At 35.9% G+C, this 20725-nt stretch overlaps 1 protein-coding gene across 2 annotated transcripts; it reads left to right on the top strand.

Moving 5' to 3' along the window:
• The first annotated feature begins 525 nt into the window (after window positions 1–525).
• On the top strand, window positions 526–20175 carry LOC147071529 (uncharacterized). 2 transcript variants are annotated; one of them, XM_085948112.1, is made up of 11 exons: window positions 526–704; window positions 1541–1686; window positions 2657–3373; window positions 6113–6340; window positions 8120–8286; window positions 11383–11513; window positions 11815–12037; window positions 12330–12555; window positions 13864–13974; window positions 15306–15437; window positions 16577–20175. In XM_085948112.1, the coding sequence occupies exons 3-11, from the start codon at window positions 2731–2733 to the stop codon at window positions 16828–16830; spliced, it is 2115 nt and encodes a 704-aa protein (XP_085804238.1). In that variant the 5' UTR covers window positions 526–704; window positions 1541–1686; window positions 2657–2730; the 3' UTR covers window positions 16831–20175. The 2 variants fall into 2 exon arrangements, with proteins under 2 accessions (XP_085804238.1, XP_085804237.1); XM_085948111.1 differs by lacking the exon at window positions 526–704 and having other exon boundaries at window positions 1547–1686; window positions 2628–3373.
• The last annotated feature ends 550 nt before the right edge of the window (window positions 20176–20725 follow it).

Below are 20725 nucleotides of genomic sequence, written 5' to 3'. Positions count from 1 at the left end.
TTCGACCGGTCTGGAAGGTATTTCGATTGACATTGAAAATAATATTTTGCTTTCGATCAAAACTGTAATTTAAAATAGCGATTAACTTTTACGTTGTTACCAAATCATATTGTAGGGCTCGAAAAAGTTTGAAAACACAGATTTATCATCTCTAAAGTTTTAAAGTAAGTACCTACCTACCTATCTTTTAATAGGTACCTACCTACCTAAATTAAGAAAAATATGATTGAATATCACAAAATTCTGTTATTACATTTTAATTATAATTTAAACGGCAGTACAATAATAAATATTGTTTCTAAATTTGTTTGAATTTAATGAATGAATTAATTAAATATTAAAGTGTGTAATAAAGTAATATAACTAGGTAGGTCTTTATTTAGAAAAAAGCTAAAGATAACAATATAAGAAAAAACAATTGCTATTAGATAATAAAATTTTCAAATAGTTTTTTTCTAGATTGCATGATTATTTTCTAGAAGTTGCAAAGTGTGTGCACGCGATAGCCTTAAATGAACGCGCTTTATTCGGCTGCCATTTGCTGCATTCTGTCATTCGTCTAATGTTATTGAATAAGTGTTTTTATTATTTTTTGCAATATTTATGCATTTAAAACAAAATATTTTATAAGTAATAGGTAATATAAGGTTTAAATATTTAATAGGACATGTACGAGCAACGATTAGTTATACTACTGTGAAAATGTGGGTGAAGTTTCTGAATCTCTTCATTTTTATGATTCTTATAAATAATCTCTTCGAATATGTGTATTTTTAGCTTCAAAACATACTTTTTGGGTAAAAAACAATATAATACACTATTTGAAATAGTACAAATACCTGAAATGTCGCTTTCAATGATCCTATTGACAGATAAAATTGCTTTTTGCGATGACAGATCTGTCATGTCAGGCTAGATAGGTGTTGGTGAATGTTCTTTGGTAAATATCTCGATGGTTTTACCGCAAAAACCGTGAAAACGAAAACATTTTCTCACTTTTCGCGGAGCTTTATCGTAAAATTGGGGTTTTTGTGCTCATAAAATAAAATAAGCCGCAATTACATGACCTGTCAAATTGGTACTTGCAAGTTGTCAGCTTTCCCTTTATCATTATTATTTCATCAACAGTAGTTTTGAATAGATAAGGATAATTGTGCCGCAGATGCCGTCGTGAGCTTTTATATTTTTTTTCACGAAAACAGTTTATTCCATGTAGACAATTATAATAAATACCTTTTTCTGTCAGCGCATAGGCTTTTTGATCCAATAATTGTTGATTTAAAATTTTCATACATTTTGATGCATCATTACCACAAACTAAGATTATATCAGGTAATATTAGGTTGGGGTAGGTTAGGGTAGGTTAGGTTATGTTAGGTTATGTTAGGTTTGGTTTGGTCTAAAAAGAAAGTTATAAAATCTTATGACGACATCTGCGGCACATTTACCTAGATAAGATATCACGTAATGAGCGGGATGCGCCTCACATACCACCTGCTTCAATATATCAATATTATCGAAATATTGTTTTTTCTTTCAGAATGGATAACCGGGACCAAATAGTTTTATCATTAATTAGGAATTACGCCGCACACTGCCCGCTCTCTTCTGTGTTAAACAAATATTAGGAAAAAAATATGAAAATTATTGCATTATGTTTAATCTGAGTACATCTGGAAACGTGGGGTGAGTAATAACAGGCCTTTTTCAAATACCTATAAACCTAAAAAAAAACACCCCGACCTGATGAGTTTTAAGACTGTGAACGTTTAATGCCCTCCGGGTACCATTGTATGACTGCATTTGTCCAGAGGTTATCGATTTGCCGAGCGACACGTTTGGCCTATTGCCATTTCATCAGCTTTGGACCCTGCCGTCTGCCTAATTATCCATTGCCTTTTTTTTGTGGTTTTTCCACACTATGTCCAAAATGCGCCTTTCCATGTTATGTTGCGCCACTCGGAAAGCAAAATACATCCCGAAATTTTAATGATTGTATCCTAGCAGTGGCAGTAGGCTGTGGAGATCCAACATAAATAGTGCACACTAAACTTTGTCAGATATACTTATTTGTTATCATTGAACCAAGGCTACAAATTACAGAGGTGTCGGTTAGTTTTTAAAATTCAATTATACCCTGCCTAAACCAAACCGTGATTGCCATTGAATCATACATAGTTTTGATATTTTATCGATAGAAGAATATTTTTTATCGACTATGTTTTGCTTTAGGTACGGTTTGATTGAATTTTAAAAACTAATCAACACCATCTGCAATTTGTATTCTTAGTTCAATGCAAACAAATAACTATGACTGAAAAAGTGCGCACTACTTTTGTCAGATCTCCACAGCTTATCTCTACTCTTCGCCACTGCATCCCAGAGACCCATATGTAAATAATTTTAAAAATAATCTCAGAATATATTCTATAATTTTGTTGTTTTAAAAATTATTTAGATATTTTAAGATGCGGTTATTAAGATTTGCAACTTTTTTTTGTTAATGTCTGCTGAATAATTTTGCCAAATACATATAGTCAGTTGTGAAGGCGCAATGACGATATGTAGTTTTACCTGAATGCCACTGGTAGGTGCATGCTCTGTTTATACATAAAATAAATCATTAGGTACAATGGCATCTCTCAATTGGCAGCAGACGTCCGATGCGCCCCGCAGTCGCAGTACAAGCAGTCGCCTAGCGACGCGACCGCCACCCAGGCCGCGGAGAAGATGCAAACCTTCATTCACACCGATGGCCGTGGCAATCTGACATCGCCCGCCCCCACCTCCAGGTTAAAACTCTCGCCCATCAACGACGACGTCTACACCTTCAGAGATTCCGATTCGCCCGTAAATACCGCCGCCAAAACGGCGACCAATGTCAGAATCTTGAAGGGACCGATCGATAAGACTGATATGCTGACGTTGAAGAGAGTACATCCTGCCCCCCCTCAGTCCGTCAACTCTCTGAGAACCGTGAGGCACGTGAACGGGGTGAAGGGTGACCCCCACACGGTGAACATCGTCCAAAACGGCGGGCACGATCTCGAAAAGTGGGACAACGTGAGAACGATACAGGTCAAGAGTCTGTCGCAGCCGAAGGGGCGCGTCACCGTCAAGCAGAACAAAGATCTTTTCGGCAGCATTCCCGAATCCGTCGTCGACCCTGCGGAGCCTCAGCCGACTGGACTGAATCATTGTACCAAAAACAGTATTATTAGTTATAGCATTAATTCAAATGCGAACGGAAGCCCCTCGGAGGTGGTGGTAAAAAAGGAGCCAGGAATCTGGAGCGCCGATGTCGCCTCACCCGCCCTCTTCAGCCCCCCGTCGAAGATCAGCTCGAAGCCCGCCGTCAGGAAACTGCCCTCAGGTTGGTTTGATTACTGTAATTCATACTCTTCACCGTGCGGCTCCATATGCCTTTTAATGTTCCATATCCAAAATGATTCAAGCGATAATAAAAATTTTAAGTTTTTAATATTCTAGCAACTCTCAATTAGTAGTACGAGAAATTCCAATCCATATCTTTCATTAATGTCACGACTTTTTCTACTGCATTGGTGTATTTATGTTAATAATTGTAAATTAACTTATTCTATACCTACCTAATCAAAATTATGCCTCTTGATTTAATGTGCAATGGTTTATATTTTCTGCCGTTGTGACACCCTTTTAACTGCTTTTTGCTGTTTGGAAAACTTGTAATTTAATTATTAATTTCAATTACTTTAAATCAATTCAATTGAGAGAAATAGCCTCTAATTGTATTTTTTATAGTACCTATTAAAATTTGCTATGAATACAGTGGTTACTCTTACTGGAGCTGTAACATAACTCATGTGATTAATTGTAAGAAAGGTCAACATTAGCTTGTTCGTTAGTATGGTTTCATAAGCAATCAGTGTGACATTAGATAATATGATATTTTTTATTATTTTACCTGAGTTGCATTAATTTATAATCTAATGTTATCATTCCATTGAAAGTTTCATCAGCTTATTTATTTCCTCATTCAAAGTATTGGTATATGTATTAGAACAGTGGTTTCCAAACTTTGTGTTACTACACCCGCCATTAAAAAATCTTATCTTAGTGCCTCCCCTCTTATTTCATAAAATAATACACATTTTTAAATGATAAAAAATGTATTAATACAAAAAAAATCGTAATTGACAGAATAATAACAAAAATTTACTATAATTGTATAATTATATACTTATTAATTTTTAATGCGATGGATGCGCTTGTTTATTATATTAGCACAAAGTTTAATTGCAGATAATTCTGCAAATCCCGTTTCGCAAAATATGATGTTCTTAATTGCAACATTATTTGCATTGCTTTGCTTGACTGAGTATGACTTCGATTCAACTAAAATTGAACAAGGGTTTCACTGAATTTTTTTTTTCAATGATAATTCTAGCATTTTTTTGAATTCGTTTTCTATAGTATTGTCTGTATTTTTAAATTAGAATCATTTATTTTTATTAGCTGATAAATCCTTTATTGCAATAAATATAATTAAAATAAAATTGTATATAATAAACAATTTCTTTTATTCAACGAATAGTATTAACGAAATTTGATGAGCATTTCATGTAAGAACTACTAGTTAAATTCGTCGTAATTAAGTAGGATGCCCGTAGCTTAATTGGAAAAGTACACTGGCGCGAATCCAGCGGTTACAGGTTTAAGTCCCACAGTGGCGAGGGGAGGGTTAGAGGTAGGCTGTTAAGATTCGACATAAATAGTGCACACTAAACTTTGTCAGTCATACTTATTTTTCTTTTTATTGAACTAAGAATACAATTTGGCGACGGTACTGGTGAGTTTTGAAAATTCAATTAAACCCTGTCTAAACTAAATCATAATAGTTTAGATGCTATGGGTGATCTGACAAAAATGGTGCACACTTTTTGTCATAATTATTTGTCTTCTTGAATTAAGAATATATAATAGTATTACAAAAAGGTGTTTGTTAGTTTTTTTAATATTTTTTAAGCCCTGCTTAAACCATACCATAATCCAGGGTTTCCCAATTTTTTCTGCAATGAAACACTTCGCAAACCCGGAAATTTTAACGGAACACTTAGTTTATTTTGTAGGTTATTTATTAACGCAGCTAACCCTTCTGCCAATTTTGGCAACTGTCATTAAACTGACAAGACTTGTCAACCGCTCAGTTAAAAACAATACACCCCATCTTTTTCATGCGCACGGTGTGAGAAAAGATGGTCCTAAATCTGTACCTAGATCATGGCCTCCATCAAATGTTAGTATACTTGAAGTGAAACAGCGCGACATTATTAGTGCATGTTTGTTATGTGCATTTTTCTCACTTGGCTGGTCGATTTCTCACGCAAGGCCCCCAGGCCCCCTTGTGGGAGCCATGACCTATCTAGATACTTGACGTCATAAACATCACTGGAGATTGATCATCACTCGCCTTTCAATATGAAGTAGATTCTTTAATTATTTTAGTTTTACTTATTTTACTTCTACATAGTAGAAGATCTTTAAATGTGTTGCAGTGTATAAAACCTTTGCAAATGGTCGCGAAACACCTATTCAGGTTTGACGGACCACTGGTGTTCCGCGGAACATAGTTTGGGAAACCCTGCCTTAATCAATGAAAAATATTCTTCTATTTATCAACTATCTAAAATTATGTATGGTAATGGTATAATTTTAAATATTTTATAGATAAATGAATATTATTTACTATGGCTTAGATTAGGAAGGGCTTAATTGAACATTAAAAACTAACAAACACTATCTACATATTTTAGTCTTTGTTCAATGAAAACAAATACGTTTGACTGACAGAGTTTAGTGTGCTCTATTTATGTTGAATTTCTACCTCCACCCTTGGGCACTGAATTCCATCGGGTGTCGTATTTTTTTCTAAAAAGGTTTTTTTTCCTTGTGGGGTATAAAGCATGAGATATTTTCAAATTATCTATGTTCAAAATTGGATATGTCGACATATTTATTTGTATCATTTTACATAATCAAAATAATTACCTGTTGGAAACTATTAGTTTTGAATTCTCATTTCGTGCTATTCTGTTACCCTTTTCTCAATATACATTGTGTAATGTGAATCCAGGCAAGCCCCCTCCGACGTCGTTGCGAAGCCGGAGAGGACGCGGTCCTGCGTTGCACGAGGCATTGCAGAGAATAAAGGCGTCTTCGCCATCGGATTCGTCCCACCCCCACCTTGCCACTCCCGGCACGTGGCACGCCCCCGGAGTGCAACTCCTCGACTGCGGAGGCCTGGACCTCAACTCCTCGCCGCAATGCGATTCTGATGATAGTGATACCACTAGTAGCTATGGTAATATTACTCCTCAATTTATCTTTATAAAATGACAAAAGAAGGTGTAACCCGGACTTAATCTGGGGGTTTTGGTGCTAGTATTCCTTATCTTGGAATTGTTGAAAACATGAAATAACCACCAAAAATTCAATTTTAATGCTTGTAATATGACTAGGTATGAACTTTTAATAAAGAAAAATATCCACCTAACATTTTGTGTTTAGGGTCTGATGTCAACTTGTTCAACAGATGAGTGTCAACTTTCGCATGTCAAAATAATCGCAATCGTGACATTTGCCACGACAAAAAACAAATAATACAGTACACTCTCAGTAATACGCCGCTCGATTATCCGACAACTACTATAATCCGCCGTTATTTTTACTAGTTGAAAGCACAAAATCAAGCTCTATAATTTGTATGTTTGCACTATAATCCGCCGCTTTCACTAATTGGACACTTGTCTGGTTTTTGGAGTGGCGGATTACTGACAGAGTACTGTAATATGGAAACGTTGCTTTCTTGCATCAAAATTGTTGCCATTTTCTAAATTATGATTTTCAACCAATTAAACCAATTTTTAAATTTACATACTACGGTAAAATTATGAAAACTGCTCAATATATTAATAGTATAAACTTTTAATAATTTAATGATTGCTTAATTAGTTATTAATTAATTGAATAATGAATAATAAATGCACGCACCACGGATAAAGCGTCCCTAGTATTTGGGACACTATTTTTTTAATGTGGCCCGTCATCCAAAAAGTTTGTCCAGGTCTGCACTAGTCGACTAGTCTGTTGAGGCATATACAATTATTATAATTAATAGATCGCAATCTGTTTTCAATTCTAAATAATGTAATTTAGTAGTAGGTACATGATATAGTTTTTTACGTTTGCATAAATAATCGGTACTCAATTTTGTACATAACTACTATATTTTGTAAAAACTATTTTTACTTGATTTCTGTTTAGAATACATAATTAGGTGACAACTGTCATTTTTGTTTCAATTTCGCCACCGGGGCAATACCTGTTTATCGTTATATATTGTCTTATTTCTTATTTAACCGAAAATCAGCTGACTTATGCATAGAGGCTAAATTATTTAATTAGGTATTACTATGCATTCGGCCCTTAGTGACTTGTTTTATCGATCCCGCAGTCTAGTTTGTCGAATTCTGATGACTCCGATTCTGTCAACAAGTACCATAAACTTTAGAGCTCTGGTTAAATCACAATTTTTGTACATTTTATACTTAAGGCCATACCTCAGTTGAGACACGGTCTAAAAAGATCGTCGCTAGGCGATGCGCGGATTGCGGGTCGCGGATGCAAATGAGGCATGTCAAACCAAATATAATTTGTCTTATAAATCCAACATGTGTCCATTTAATGTTCTGTTTATTGTTTTATCAGTAACAATAATAATATATGCATTGACATGTTTTCTTTTTAAAGTAAATGGGTAACGTTTTAAGTCATCTTTACACGATTTAAGAATTATTACGGCCGTCGCCATCACGAAGCAAAATTACGTGTTTCCAGCTCGACATTCTCCGAATGGGAGCGAGTGCAAAATTTAGTCGCGCCTATGGATGAAAATTATTTGCCGTTTCACTGATGTATCACCTTAATTCTATTGTTTATTCATTATTTCAGATGGAAATGATCAAAATATCAATTTATTTGTTAACGCATGGTGTCGCAGTGTTCAATTATTTCAAGAAAATAATGAATTTTTTCCCCACTGTGATATTGTTAGTTTAATTAATCATGTTTATGTGTGCAGTCCAACAATGGTGGTCTGGCTGGAGTTGCAGTTCATCGAGCGGCGACAGGGCAGAGAGACTGGCGTCACGTCGAGCTGCTTTGAGAAGACGCACTACGCAGCTTCAGAGATCGGCTGCCACCCTCCAACTCTCCGATACGGCGTCGGCCCTTTGTCAAGCTGTCAAGGTATGACTCCACACTAAATGATAAATGATAAATGAATATTATTACTAATTAAATAATTTTTTTTATTCAATAATGGATATATCATGGGTATTCTGCGAAAAAGCACTAAGTCAAAATTTTGCTGTTTTGACTTAATGATGAGGTAATCTTATTAAGAGTACGCTCTATAGTCTACAAAAACACACACAGTCATATCTATAAAACTGGCGAAGATAATTTATGTTATAAGTCAAAAAGACATACATCTATTCAGAGAAAAAGCACTAAATGGCAATGGCGAAGGGTGGAGGTAGGCTGTTAAGATCCGCGATAAATAGTGCACATTAACCTTTTTTGGTCAAATGTATATGTTTTTATTGAAATAAGACTACAATTTACAGATGGTATTGGTTGGGTTTTAAAAATCAATTAAACCCTGTCTTAGCCAAACCATAATAGTATTGATATATTTTAGGCGATATGACAAAATTGTGCACATTTTTTCATTCTTACTTATTTGTTTTCTTTAGATTAAGAATACGTATTACACATATTGATGGTACATTTTTTTAATTCGTCAAGCTATGCCTAAACCAAACTATAATAGATAAAAATTATTATTCTATCTATAAAATATCAAAATTTATGTAAGAGTTAATTGCATAATTTTAGGTATTTTATTGATATACGAGTATTTTTTGTCTATTATCTATTATGGCTTGGTTTCGCAGGGTTTAATTGAATTTTAAAAACTAACCAACACCATCTGTAAAATGTAGTCTTATTTCAATGAAAACAAGTATGTATGACTGACAAAGTTTAGTGTGCAATATTTATGGCGGATCTTAACAGCCTACCTCTACCCTTCGCCACTGCTAAATGGAATTAGTGCATTTGCTTCTCTCATTCTCAGGCTATATTCACAAAATTCTGCGTGCGAAACTGCACTAAGTCATACTCAAAGCAATATCGCAGAAAGGAATTTGCCTTTTATATATATAAAAAAAGTTAAGACCGTCCAAACTTTCAAACTCGATTATCTCAAAACTAGTATTTTTGACTTAATGCTTATTCGCAGAATACCCACGATATATTATGTACACTGAATTTAAGAATGTATGATTCTCTTAACACATCTTCGTCGAAAAACGGCAAATGCCGTTTTTCGCGGATTGTCAGTCGAATGCGGAGCACGGAAAAAGTCGTTTTTGTTGACTGTCGGTTGTTCAGACAGGTTGTTCAGGTCGGTTGTGCGGGAAACGGCTTTTCACGGGTTTGTATATCGGCGTGAAATAAAACCCCGCACCTAATTATCATTAGTTCTACTTCTTCACTAGATTATTAGAGTAAACAAAGAATTAACTGTCGTATAGATTTGTTTTGCTATCTCAATCTCTAGTTCAGTTTGAGTCGTTTCACGTGTCGGACTATTTTTCATATTGCTCGCTTGATTATCAACATATAATGGAGTGTATTGATTCTTTTGAAGAATAAATACTATGATTCATAAGTTGAATGGTTTTTTCGGTACTGTTCGGTTATCAGGAATACAGCGGAAAACACATTTTGAAAATAGCCGATAAAATGGATTATTTGTTAAATTAACCTAACCAAACCTAACCTAACCTAACCCAACCTAACCTAACCTAAATTAACCCAAACTAACAAATAATCCAGTATATCGGGTATTTTCAAAATGTGTTTTCCGCTGTATTCCTGATAACCGAACGCGGCAACCGCCAAAGACCCTTTTTTGACAAGAAGCAATACAACTCATGAGTTATTATACACTGAATGTTCGCCAACAGCATTTAGGCGACTCGTATTTCTCAAATATTTACGCGATCAGATTTCACACATCCAGCGATTGTAAACTTTAATATTGAGTGCCATTTACTAAATTGATATCAGGTTTTTATATTCAGCAAATATAGTGAAATTATGATGTAATTAAAGTATTTATAATTTATTTTTAATAATCAAATGTCACATATTATTTCTTTGAAAATTTCAATCGAAGATATTGTTTGGTTTAGAAGTTGTCAATTTTAAGAAAGCAATATATTTTTGCGCTAATCGCGAAAAATGCCCACCACAGGATAGTGTCTTTTGTTCCAGGCGCCCGATTAAAAAGTGTTAATTGATTTAAATGGTCTTTATGTGGTATAACTACATAATGATGGTTTTGAAATAAAGATTTTGTTAATTATTCTAAGTCACAATCATATAATTATCGGTCTTGACTCTTACCATAATTTCAAATTGATTAATTTTGCATATTATAGTGAACACAATAAATTACAAATTTAATACCTTTACAACATGACATAAAGACAAAGAAAATAAGTGTTAACAATATACGATATACATAACAGGGTTAGAGTAAACAAAATACATTGAAATACACCGGGTGAGCTAAGTAGATTGACGCTAAGCGATTTGATCGAACACAGTTATTGCCATCCCAATTGGCATTACCAATTGTTGATTAGTATTGTACCTTGGGAGAACAAACAACGAATGCTCCCAATTTATAAGATAGTTATCAGGGACACACAATATGTCAATACTACCAAGCATTGCTTAGTAAGTTATTATTTACACTATAATATATTGTATAAGTCGGAAAAAATAATATATTACTACTACATATTATGTAGTTAATTATAGATATCTAGAGTACAGTATGCAAGCATACCTAAGAGGAGCCCATAGAGCCCCACTACCCCTCCCCCCCTTTCACTCGGCAAATGGTTTTAAAAATATTTTCATGAATGTATGGTGAAGTTTAGAAGGACTTAAGATCTGTGAGAAATGATAGTTGTAGTACTTGCAGTGACGTTCCATGTGGGTAGGATCGTGAATAATATGAATATTTAGAGCAGACTCTGTGAAATCGACAGATTGTTCTTTGCTTGTATCCATTTTAAATTGTGAAATAATGTAGTAGAAATAATTTGACACGCTACATGGAGTAGTAAGAGTGTAGTAAGCTCAACCACCTCACTAATTGGTTCTTTTAAGGGCACAGTGATAATATTTAGATGAAAAGGCCGCCACGAGATGGAAAGTTTCAAAACCATCGATAGTATATTAATGTGACATGTTTTTTGGCAGACTCAGACTCAATCAAAGCAGCACCGGAAAGGCAATGACGGAATCCGGTTAGAAGGACCGGCCCTCGATTTGCTTCTCGCCGTCCGAGGAACTCCTGACCTACTTACCTCAGCAGATAGAAGAAGGATTAGGTAAAATCTATAGATATTAGCCCATTTTGTCCACATCTGGGATCCAAACAAACATTGAACAAAATTATTGATTAAAATCACTTGTGAACCTGCCACTCACGGCTTCAGAAGTGGACATTCTATCAGTTGTCCACAATTTAACTTGGCATAGTAAAAATAGTGGCATTTTATATTGTATGCGATCTGCGTATTTATGAATAATTTTGTCGATTCATTGATTAATTTTGTAGTTATTTTAAAAATAATAACCTTTTTAATTAGTAGTCCAAACTCGTCTGACATTTTTGCTTCTATGGAACAGATCGGGCGGCAAGCTGATGTCGAGCGTGGTGTGTGCAGTGAGCGGGTGCCGAGCCGCGTCCCTGTCTTGCGCGCGTCTCTGTCTCGCTCACATAACACTGAGCCAGGAGCAGCGGCTGTTTGCCGAGTGCACGGCCAAGTTCAGCGACAACACGCAGTGCCGAGTTCCCGTTGTCAACATCCACCATGAGCTGCCACTCTGCGCTGAGCACGCCTGGAAACGGGTAACTACATTGTCATTTCGTTTTGCTCATTTCTTCTTCGAACATTTTCATAGCATTCCTGATTCCTGCAAACAAGTTAAAATCGCAGATTTTCTTAAAAAATAATGAGTATTAAACATGTCAAAATAATTGTCTATTTTTGAAATCTATAGTAATAATATGCAGTATTTTAAAAAGATTTTCGTTTATCTGTGCCGCCGCTCCCCACCATTAGCCCGGATAATCGGGAGTCTACTGTACTCAGATGTAAATCTATTTGTGTTTGTAATCAGTCATTTTATTCCTCATCCAGGACAACTACAACAAAATCAGCCAAGAGTTGAAGCCAAAGAAGGCACCGAGGAAACGGCCCAAGCCGTCGGCAATGATCCGCCCGCAGAAACGCAGCCGGAAACGGAAAAGACCCGCCCCCACCAAACCCTCCCTCCCCATACACCGACCCGCCTTGCCACACCCACAGCTCCAACACCACAGAGACTCTTTCAACCAGGCGTACTTACAACAGGATGATACCACAGGTGATGGAAACTATTACATATATGGCCTGCCAATGGCAGATTATTTATTGAATTTTTAATCTAAAAAATCCACAAAAAGGTAGGGGTTTTTTACAAACACTTCAAATATTCATAATTTGTTTGTTATATTGTTATATAAGTTAGAGTTAACTGTATTCGTTGTCAGTGTGTATTTGCCTTTTGGTGAGTGCACATAGCGCCTGAAGATACCGAAAGGCGAAACCAGGGTCGCAAAAAACGACACAAACTTGACTCCTTAAGAATTTATATGTTTATTTATTAGAATTGTTTATTTTTGTTTGCTCACCGTGCTCCTCTCTCCCATGGGCACTTTTCATTAGAAAGTCAGTGTAAACTCAGTCAAAGTACACTTGAGTGTGTGACGACCTCAGTCTTGGTTATCTACTCCTGAGACATGACCGGACGTAAAAAACTGCTGATGCTTCATATCAAATGCGGGGCTTTGTGATATGTTCGATTAAGACTGAATGTGATCCGGGCCGGCTTGGTTTGGCGGGGTCTAATTTTGTGTTGCAAATGTTAGGTTTGAAACTCAGTTTATTTAAATTGAAAAATAAAATTAAAATGTAAAGTAGCCTTTTCAAAATCATTATTTAAATATATTTAGTTAACATGAATAAAAAAGTAAATATTAGTAAATTAAAAATACTGCATTATTTAATGCCAATGTACTAGTGGCGAAGGGTGGAGGTAGACTGTTAAGGATGTAATCTTTGTCAGTCAAACATATTTATTTTCATTGAACTAATACCCCGTTTCCACGTGCATGAATTCACTGCTGACAGTACGTATTATCGCGGCCATAACAAAAAAATGCACGTTTAAACACATAATATCGTGCAAATTGCAAAATAGCATGCATGTATCAAAAAAGTTCAGGAGCTTTTGAATTTTCACGCGACAATTGGACCGTGCAATATCTGCGCCTGCACAGTTGAAAGATAGCGAAACTGCCAGTAAAAAAATGAACTACAGCGCGTATACTCATTTTTTTAGCTTAACCGTTTTTCACAACCTGTCAAATAGTACCATAAAATGACAACATTGCGTCTCGCTTATTCTTGAATAAAGAGATTGGCTAGACAGTTAGCGTCAGTTATGTGTAAACAGTTATTATCGCGATAGTTTAAAATACACATTATTAGTGCAAGTAAATCCATGCACGTGACAGGCGCTATAAGACTACAATGTGTAGATAGTGTTTGTTAGTTTTTAAAATTCAATTAAACCCTGAATTAAAATGAAACGAATGAAGAAATATTGATTGGTGTTTTGTTTTTATTTCAGAATTGAATGTGTGCTCCAATTCATCGGCATGCGAGAGTTCTGAAGACACCGGGATAGGTGGCCTCAGCGAGAATGAATTCATAGCAGTTTCCAATCATACACAACATATAGGTGAGGAAATTTGACATTTTTTCACTGTCTTCAATCGTGACTCCAGCCACCATCAGTATTCCAATCGCTCACATATCCTGGACCACGCCATCCAACCACCACAATTTATGTCTCCCAACACTCCTCCACCCGGATGGCTTCACATCACTTTCCGAGAAGGTCAGCCCAAGTCCATTCGTTGAACTTAACCACCCCATTTCAGTCATACACATGCTCCCTATTTTTGTCTGTATGACTAATAGTGTAATGTGGGTGAGCCTTCATTGTTTTCTGATCTTCTTTGGTTATCAGGATGAGTGAAGCAGAGCAGTGTCTGCGTTCCTCGGATGTCCTTCAAATTATTAAATCTTATGTATCATTAAATTAAAAATACTTTTAATTATTAAATGCGTGTACGTTAAAACTATCGTTCGAAGAGATCTGAACGCTATTTAGGAATCGGCCAGATATAAGACAGGATTGATTTAAATAGATGGTCGCCAATATGATACGGAATCAGTGCTCGAAATAGAAAATCATACGAACCGGAGCGCTGAATAATCGTTCAAAAATATCAAATCGTGTTAAATATTTTTCGGATATCATAAGGGCGATATGCCTAATAATCCGGGATTTATTTATACTTGAAGGGGCTCTGCGCTAATACACATTACCCCCCCCCCCCCCAATACAACATTGTCTTAGAATTTGGCTCTTGTCTTCAAAATTATAGAAGCTCGTACATTTGTGTATTCCTTTGCTGCAAGGATCTTTTGTTATTTCAAATTATTTTTCAGGTTCCGGGGACCTACTAATGGTCCTGGACCTGTAGCCCCTTTAGCCTTTTTTGTAAACACATGTGAAGTCCGAACAGCCTATATTATATTATAGACCTTGAAGGACTAATCATTAATAAATAATATACACATCTTGTCAGCGCCGCAGGCAAATTTTTTTTCCCACGAATCAGTTCTTACAACTTTAAAAACTACATACCTACATGCAATATTATCTCAATAACATAAAACGGAACGCAATTTTCAAAGAAGCCACGAGCCGGAACGGTATCTTTTAGATTTTCACGAGCAGGAACGGCGCTCTGGTGCGTTCCAGTCTATTTCGAGCCCTGTACGGAATACATGATTGTTAGAAAATTTCCATCTGGTAATTGTATTGGTAGCTTTATTGGTAAAACTCACCACCTGGACTGTGATGGGTGTGAATTCAAGTCCCATTTGGTACAATATTATCCAAAATTATGTCTTTTATCAAATCAAAATTAAAATGATCAAATTCCATGCTCATTAAAAAGTGTTACCATTAAATTGTGAATCTCGATTGTCTAATTGCAGTGGACCCGGAGGTAGTGGCGCAAGTCCTGGCCATGCAGGAGGCCGAGTTGGCTCCGCTCGGATTACCAGAACCTGGACCTCCGAGGCAGACCAATATCGACCTGTCCACCGTCTTCAATGATTTCTTTGCTGGTAATTATGAACACATACTCTGTTATTTGCTTGGGGATTTTATGAGATCGATTGAAGTTGAACTAATAAAGAAGGAGTTTACTCCACCATATTCGATGGAAATCTTATTGTTCACATTCATAAAATAAAGACCAGCCCATAGAAGAAGTTTTTTCTTCAAAGTCTTTGAATGAGATTAATAAATGAAAATTATAAATATTTTGTCAGTTTTTGGTGCTGATGAAATTAACTCTTCTCTTAGTCAATCTTTTTCAATCATACTATTCATATGGCTTACGCATCGGCTCATGATGTTGTGGGTCCCAGGTTCGAATCCTGGGTCTGGCAAATACACATGTTGTTTTTCACTTTGTGTTTGGAGTCAGGTTATGGACCTAATAGGTTGAGCAAGTGGTTACATGTAAATTGTACTTAAAACATTTCACTGTGGCACAGTTCGCTGTGAGCTTTCTTATCGGAAAGAGATGACCGTATACTATGCGGTCTCCAATTTTATTATATTCAATGTGAACATTAATTCAATATTCATAGCTGGTTTTGGCAAAATTCATGAATAACCTAACCTAACAAATAATCCAATATATCGGCCATTTTCAAAATTTGTTTGCTGCTGGCTTCCTGTTAAGTGTAAACCGACAAGAATCGTTTTTTATTTAGACATGAATTTTATGTCAGTACTATAAGACCCAAAGAGGTTGGACGGTCTTTAATATACAGCCATATATTTCCGATACAACATTTCAGAAGTGTGATACGGCGAACTGCATTTGTACAAGTTTCCGGACACGGAGCAAGTGGCTAACATCCATTTCTCGTAAAAGCAAAAATTTGTTAATACAAACCTCCACTGTGTGGAGGCCCATATCATCCTATTAGGATCAGACATGGTCAAAAGACAAAGAAAGAAAAATTCATTCCTATTGACTACAAATTTGTTTATTTCCACAGAATGGAGATTGTATTAACAGATTTTTGTTTTTAGTCACTTGCTCAATTTAATGGGTCCATGTTCTGGGTCCAAAAACACAATGAAAAAAGATAACATGTGAATTATCCAGACTCTGTATTTGAACCCGACATCCACAACCTAAACACTTTATCACGTTTACCTTTAAATTAATTTTGTGTCAAAATTGCAGCTGAACAAAATGGGGAATACATCCCGACACGCGAGGAAACAGAGGAACTGGAGCGTGCTCTAGAAGCGGTGGACGAGGACGTCAAATCCCTGGAGAAGCTGACGGCGTCACAATCTCAGTCGCAGTCGCACCCGCATCCCTCCTCCCTCTTGCTGGATTCTTTGTTGGACGAAAGGGACTTTGAAACGCTGGCCAGTCTGCCAGATGTGTTCAGCCCCGGTAAAGCGGCGGCCGCCGGCACCTCCGGCTCATAACACCGCACGTGAGTCCACTCCGCCACACATCGCGCCGTAACACCATGCTTTGGACACGTCCGGATCGGGAGAGATAGATTTGTGTTAGCGGTGCATGCATTTTTACAATATTGTAACAGACTTTATTATGTATTGTTTATTGACTTAAATTTGGTCTAACTTAACTCACACCGTTAGTAATACATGAGGAGTTGAGGATTGAACAAATACAAGTGCATCCGAGCTGAGTAACTCGGCTTCAAAGTTATATGCAAATGAAAATTCTACATAACTGTTTTCAACATTCTTTAAATGAGAACCTGTTACTATTCCACGTAAAAATATTGATTTTTCTTTCTGTTTATATTGTTTTTAGTAATTAAGGAGAAGTCCAAATATTTAAATTATAGGTAGACTCGAGAGTTTCATAAGTAATATTAAAAATATCCAATTGAAATTCGAGTAGTGGCAGCCCATGAAAAAAATCAGTCAATAACAATACTTTATTTATTCATGGATTCAAAGAATACCCGTAGATACATTGTTACAAAAATAAAAACAACATTTAATACAGATGAGTACACGGGGTGTAATCCAATGTTAGGGACAAAGTGATTTTAATTTTTCATAGAAAGCATTTACATGGTTGCTTGAATCCCTTTTCACACATAAATCTATATTGAAACAGCTCCTAACTCTTTTTTCCTAACATGTCATGTTTTATTTTAATCCTCTGCACATTAATTGATGTTCTTTTACATTTGAAATCAATTTAATTTTGACAGCATTTAAAATGGCAATGGTTCCTAAAATCCTAACATTACCTGTACCCAATAAATTTATAATGTTAACATTTTTTTAATTTATAAAATATAGATGTTACAATGTTGTTAAATGCACGTATGGAAGAGAGTTTTCGTGAATGTAGAGTATTAGCAACTCGTACAAGTTAACATATTGTTCTATTTAAATGTCTGCAGAATTTATCTTTCCTCTTTACTACTAATAGAGAAGTATGTGGTATTGTTAAGAGATGTACCTCATACTTTTTATGAATTACGCTGGGCTTACGATGCATTCTGGCGGCACATTAATGTAACATTGACGTCAATGTTTAATTGTCTAATGATGTAATGTAACACCACGTAACGAACTGCTTTATGAAATAGGTACCTCTTATTGATGGTAAGAAATGAACATGGCATATTTACTGATTCCATAAATACCTGCAAAATTAATCTATGTTTATTTCTTACCGTTATAGAAATCTCAGTTGATATTTATCGGTGAGGGGTTGTCATTGGAAATCACAACTGTGCAGGAGTCCAAGATCTTCAATTTGTAGCCTGCCTTTTCCCCTGTATTCTCCTGGATCGGCAGACACTACTCTTTTTACCGGTGCACAGTCATTCGTATGGTGTTGTTTGATTGAACTGTTCTGGAACCGTCATACAGACCATATACCTCAGTATTTCATCTTCTCTTCCAATTACTGCAATCCCTGATAGGTCCATAGATATAGCGTGGGATTATTCTTTCGAAAGCAGTTAAGCCTCATTCGTTTTCAGTCGAGTCAATGTCCAGCATGTTAAGGCATTGGTGAGCACAGGATTTACCTGATATAGAGCTTTTTCATTGCCGACAGTAAGCTGGACTTCTCTTAATAAACCGAAGTATGTAGTATTTGTTTGTTGACATGATTCTCTTCTTAATTTCCTCCGTGATTTAATTATGTTGGTTCAAGAGAAAGCCGAGGTAGACGAAACTGTGGACTGGTATCGAACTTACATTTGACGATTTTCAATTTTGATTTTTCACGCTATACATGGGTATAATCCATTATTTGTATTCTTACAAGAATTAGGTTATTTGACTCACACATCACCTGAAGAATAAAAATACCCCCCTTAACTAACCCTGCCCATAAGCATCAATGTCAGTTTATACAAATTTTATACTTTCATACACAGATTTATACAAATTAATTAAAATTTAGTCTTCCTATATAGCAATAAGTGACTTGAAAATTTGCATTCATGTCTTTACATTGCATTGTTGTCCTATTCTGCTAATGTGTTAGCTTATATTATATCGCCACAAATAACTTACACACTATATTATCCGAGGTTGAAAAATCAATTCTACGACAAGAATGGTAGGTTAAGGTTTTAGTTATTTTTAAAACTGACTTGTTTGTAGATGAAGAGATGTTGAAATGGCGTGTATAGAAATCTAATTACATTTTCGGGGTCGTATGACTTCTGGACAGAAAATAATCATTGTCTGATAAGGCGCATGCTAGCGACTTGTTAGTAAGTTTTCTATTTTACTTATTCTTCTTCTTCGGCCATATCCGCCCCTTAGTTGGAGCATATGGACACCACGCAGCGCCTCCAAGAATCCCTGTCGCTCGCCAGTCTTTTTGCTTCGTTCCAGGTCAAACCAGCATCCCATAGCTCCGCCGTATACACTCTATAGATATTATTTAGCGGCCATCCAGGACGCCAGAATCCGGTCAGCTTGAAGAACAGGCAAGCTAGGTTGAGGTTCTCTTGTGGCATCCACAGCACGGGGCCGAGCCAGATCCAACGTCGCCTCTTCACTCTCAGCGTAATGAGAGGCTGCTTGGTGTGTTATCTTATCTCCTTGTTGGTCCTGAAGTCATACCACTGCACACCCAGTATCCGTCGCAAACATCTGTTTTCGAAGCTTAGTATCTGGTTGCTCTGAGCCTTCATAAGGTGGCATGATTCGCTACCGTAAAGCAGCACCGTCAGAATGCAAGCGTCGAATAGGCGGCATTTGGTTTTGACCAAGTACAATTGTGAGTCCCAGACTTTTTCAGACTTACTTATTGGTAGAATGATTTCAATGTTGCCATCGAGCGATGAAAGTCTATAACCATGTGGTTACATAAGTTTTAGGAAATTGGAAATTTGCGTTCTTCTCTAACATGCCCATTATAAAATTGAGATTTTCTATTGAAGGAGTGTCCTGTGTAAATCATCGGTTACAAGGTGTTACATAAATGTTACGAAACAGCCGGCTTACGAGTGTACACATTGATTAGTGTAATATTAATTATCTTGTAAAATGTTGCTAAACTTTAAAATGCTAAGTAAAAATATCACCGCGGTAGGTTGTCATTGGATTTCGTAATATTGGAAATAGGTATGCATATCCCGGGGGAATTAATTATTGATGTATTTTAATAATTTTCATTGTGAGGTGTCACTTATGTTTTTGTCTTAGTAATTTTCAAATTGACTAGTTTAGGATATTATATTATTTGAATGAGTGTAGACGGTAAAAAACTCTTGTATTACTGAAAAAAATAAATAAACAAATGTGTAACATGTGTACCACCACGCTAACAAACAAATAAATTAGAAAAAATGTAAACTGCTGTCAGTTGTATACAGAATGTTTCAAAAGTATTACATATATTGGCAGTGCAATAGTTCCTTACTTGGTAATTCTAATATGTTGAAGAAAATCTTCTCTATATAAATGCAGCTTAATTATTTGAAAGTGAAGATGAAAAAAAAACACCATATAAGAGATAATAACTAGAAATTTGATTGTCCATCTCATAGGTGAAGTATTTGAAACTGGCTAGTAAGTAGTATAAGAGGGTAATTCATTTACAATATGTAATAAAACAGTTCTACCATTGTATTCCGTGATTTAAATCACCTGTTGGTAATTTTTAGTAAACTTTACACTGTTATCACCCTCATCTGTTAAAAACTGCAAGCATTTCAACTCAATGTTGGAAATTTTATTTTATTCCAATCAGCTATTTTTAAAACGTTCTGTATATTAAACAAAGTGACTTAATACTTGCGTAAGAGGACAGGTTTTTGTGAAATTAAAGCGACACATTGTGCATTATGGCTTAAAATTATATGACTAT

The sequence above is a fragment of the Rhyacophila brunnea genome, unplaced genomic scaffold (assembly GCF_057557595.1).
Source record: "Rhyacophila brunnea isolate RB1 unplaced genomic scaffold, BYU_Rbru_1.0 scaffold_20, whole genome shotgun sequence".
Taxonomy (NCBI): Eukaryota; Metazoa; Arthropoda; class Insecta; order Trichoptera; family Rhyacophilidae; genus Rhyacophila; species Rhyacophila brunnea.
Note: the sequence above shows the minus strand (reverse complement) of the source record. Positions and strands in the feature narration are given on the sequence as shown.

Excerpts from the sequence above, each read along its gene's own strand:
- LOC147071529 (XM_085948111.1), top strand. The coding sequence starts at position 1,655 with ATGTTTAATCTGAGTACATCTGGAAACGTGGG. Across the intron at positions 8,287-11,382 it reads CCCTTTGTCAAGCTGTCAAG|ACTCAGACTCAATCAAAGCA; the intron begins GTATGACTCCAC and ends GTTTTTTGGCAG. Across the intron at positions 12,556-13,863 it reads ACAACAGGATGATACCACAG|AATTGAATGTGTGCTCCAAT; the intron begins GTGATGGAAACT and ends TTTTTATTTCAG.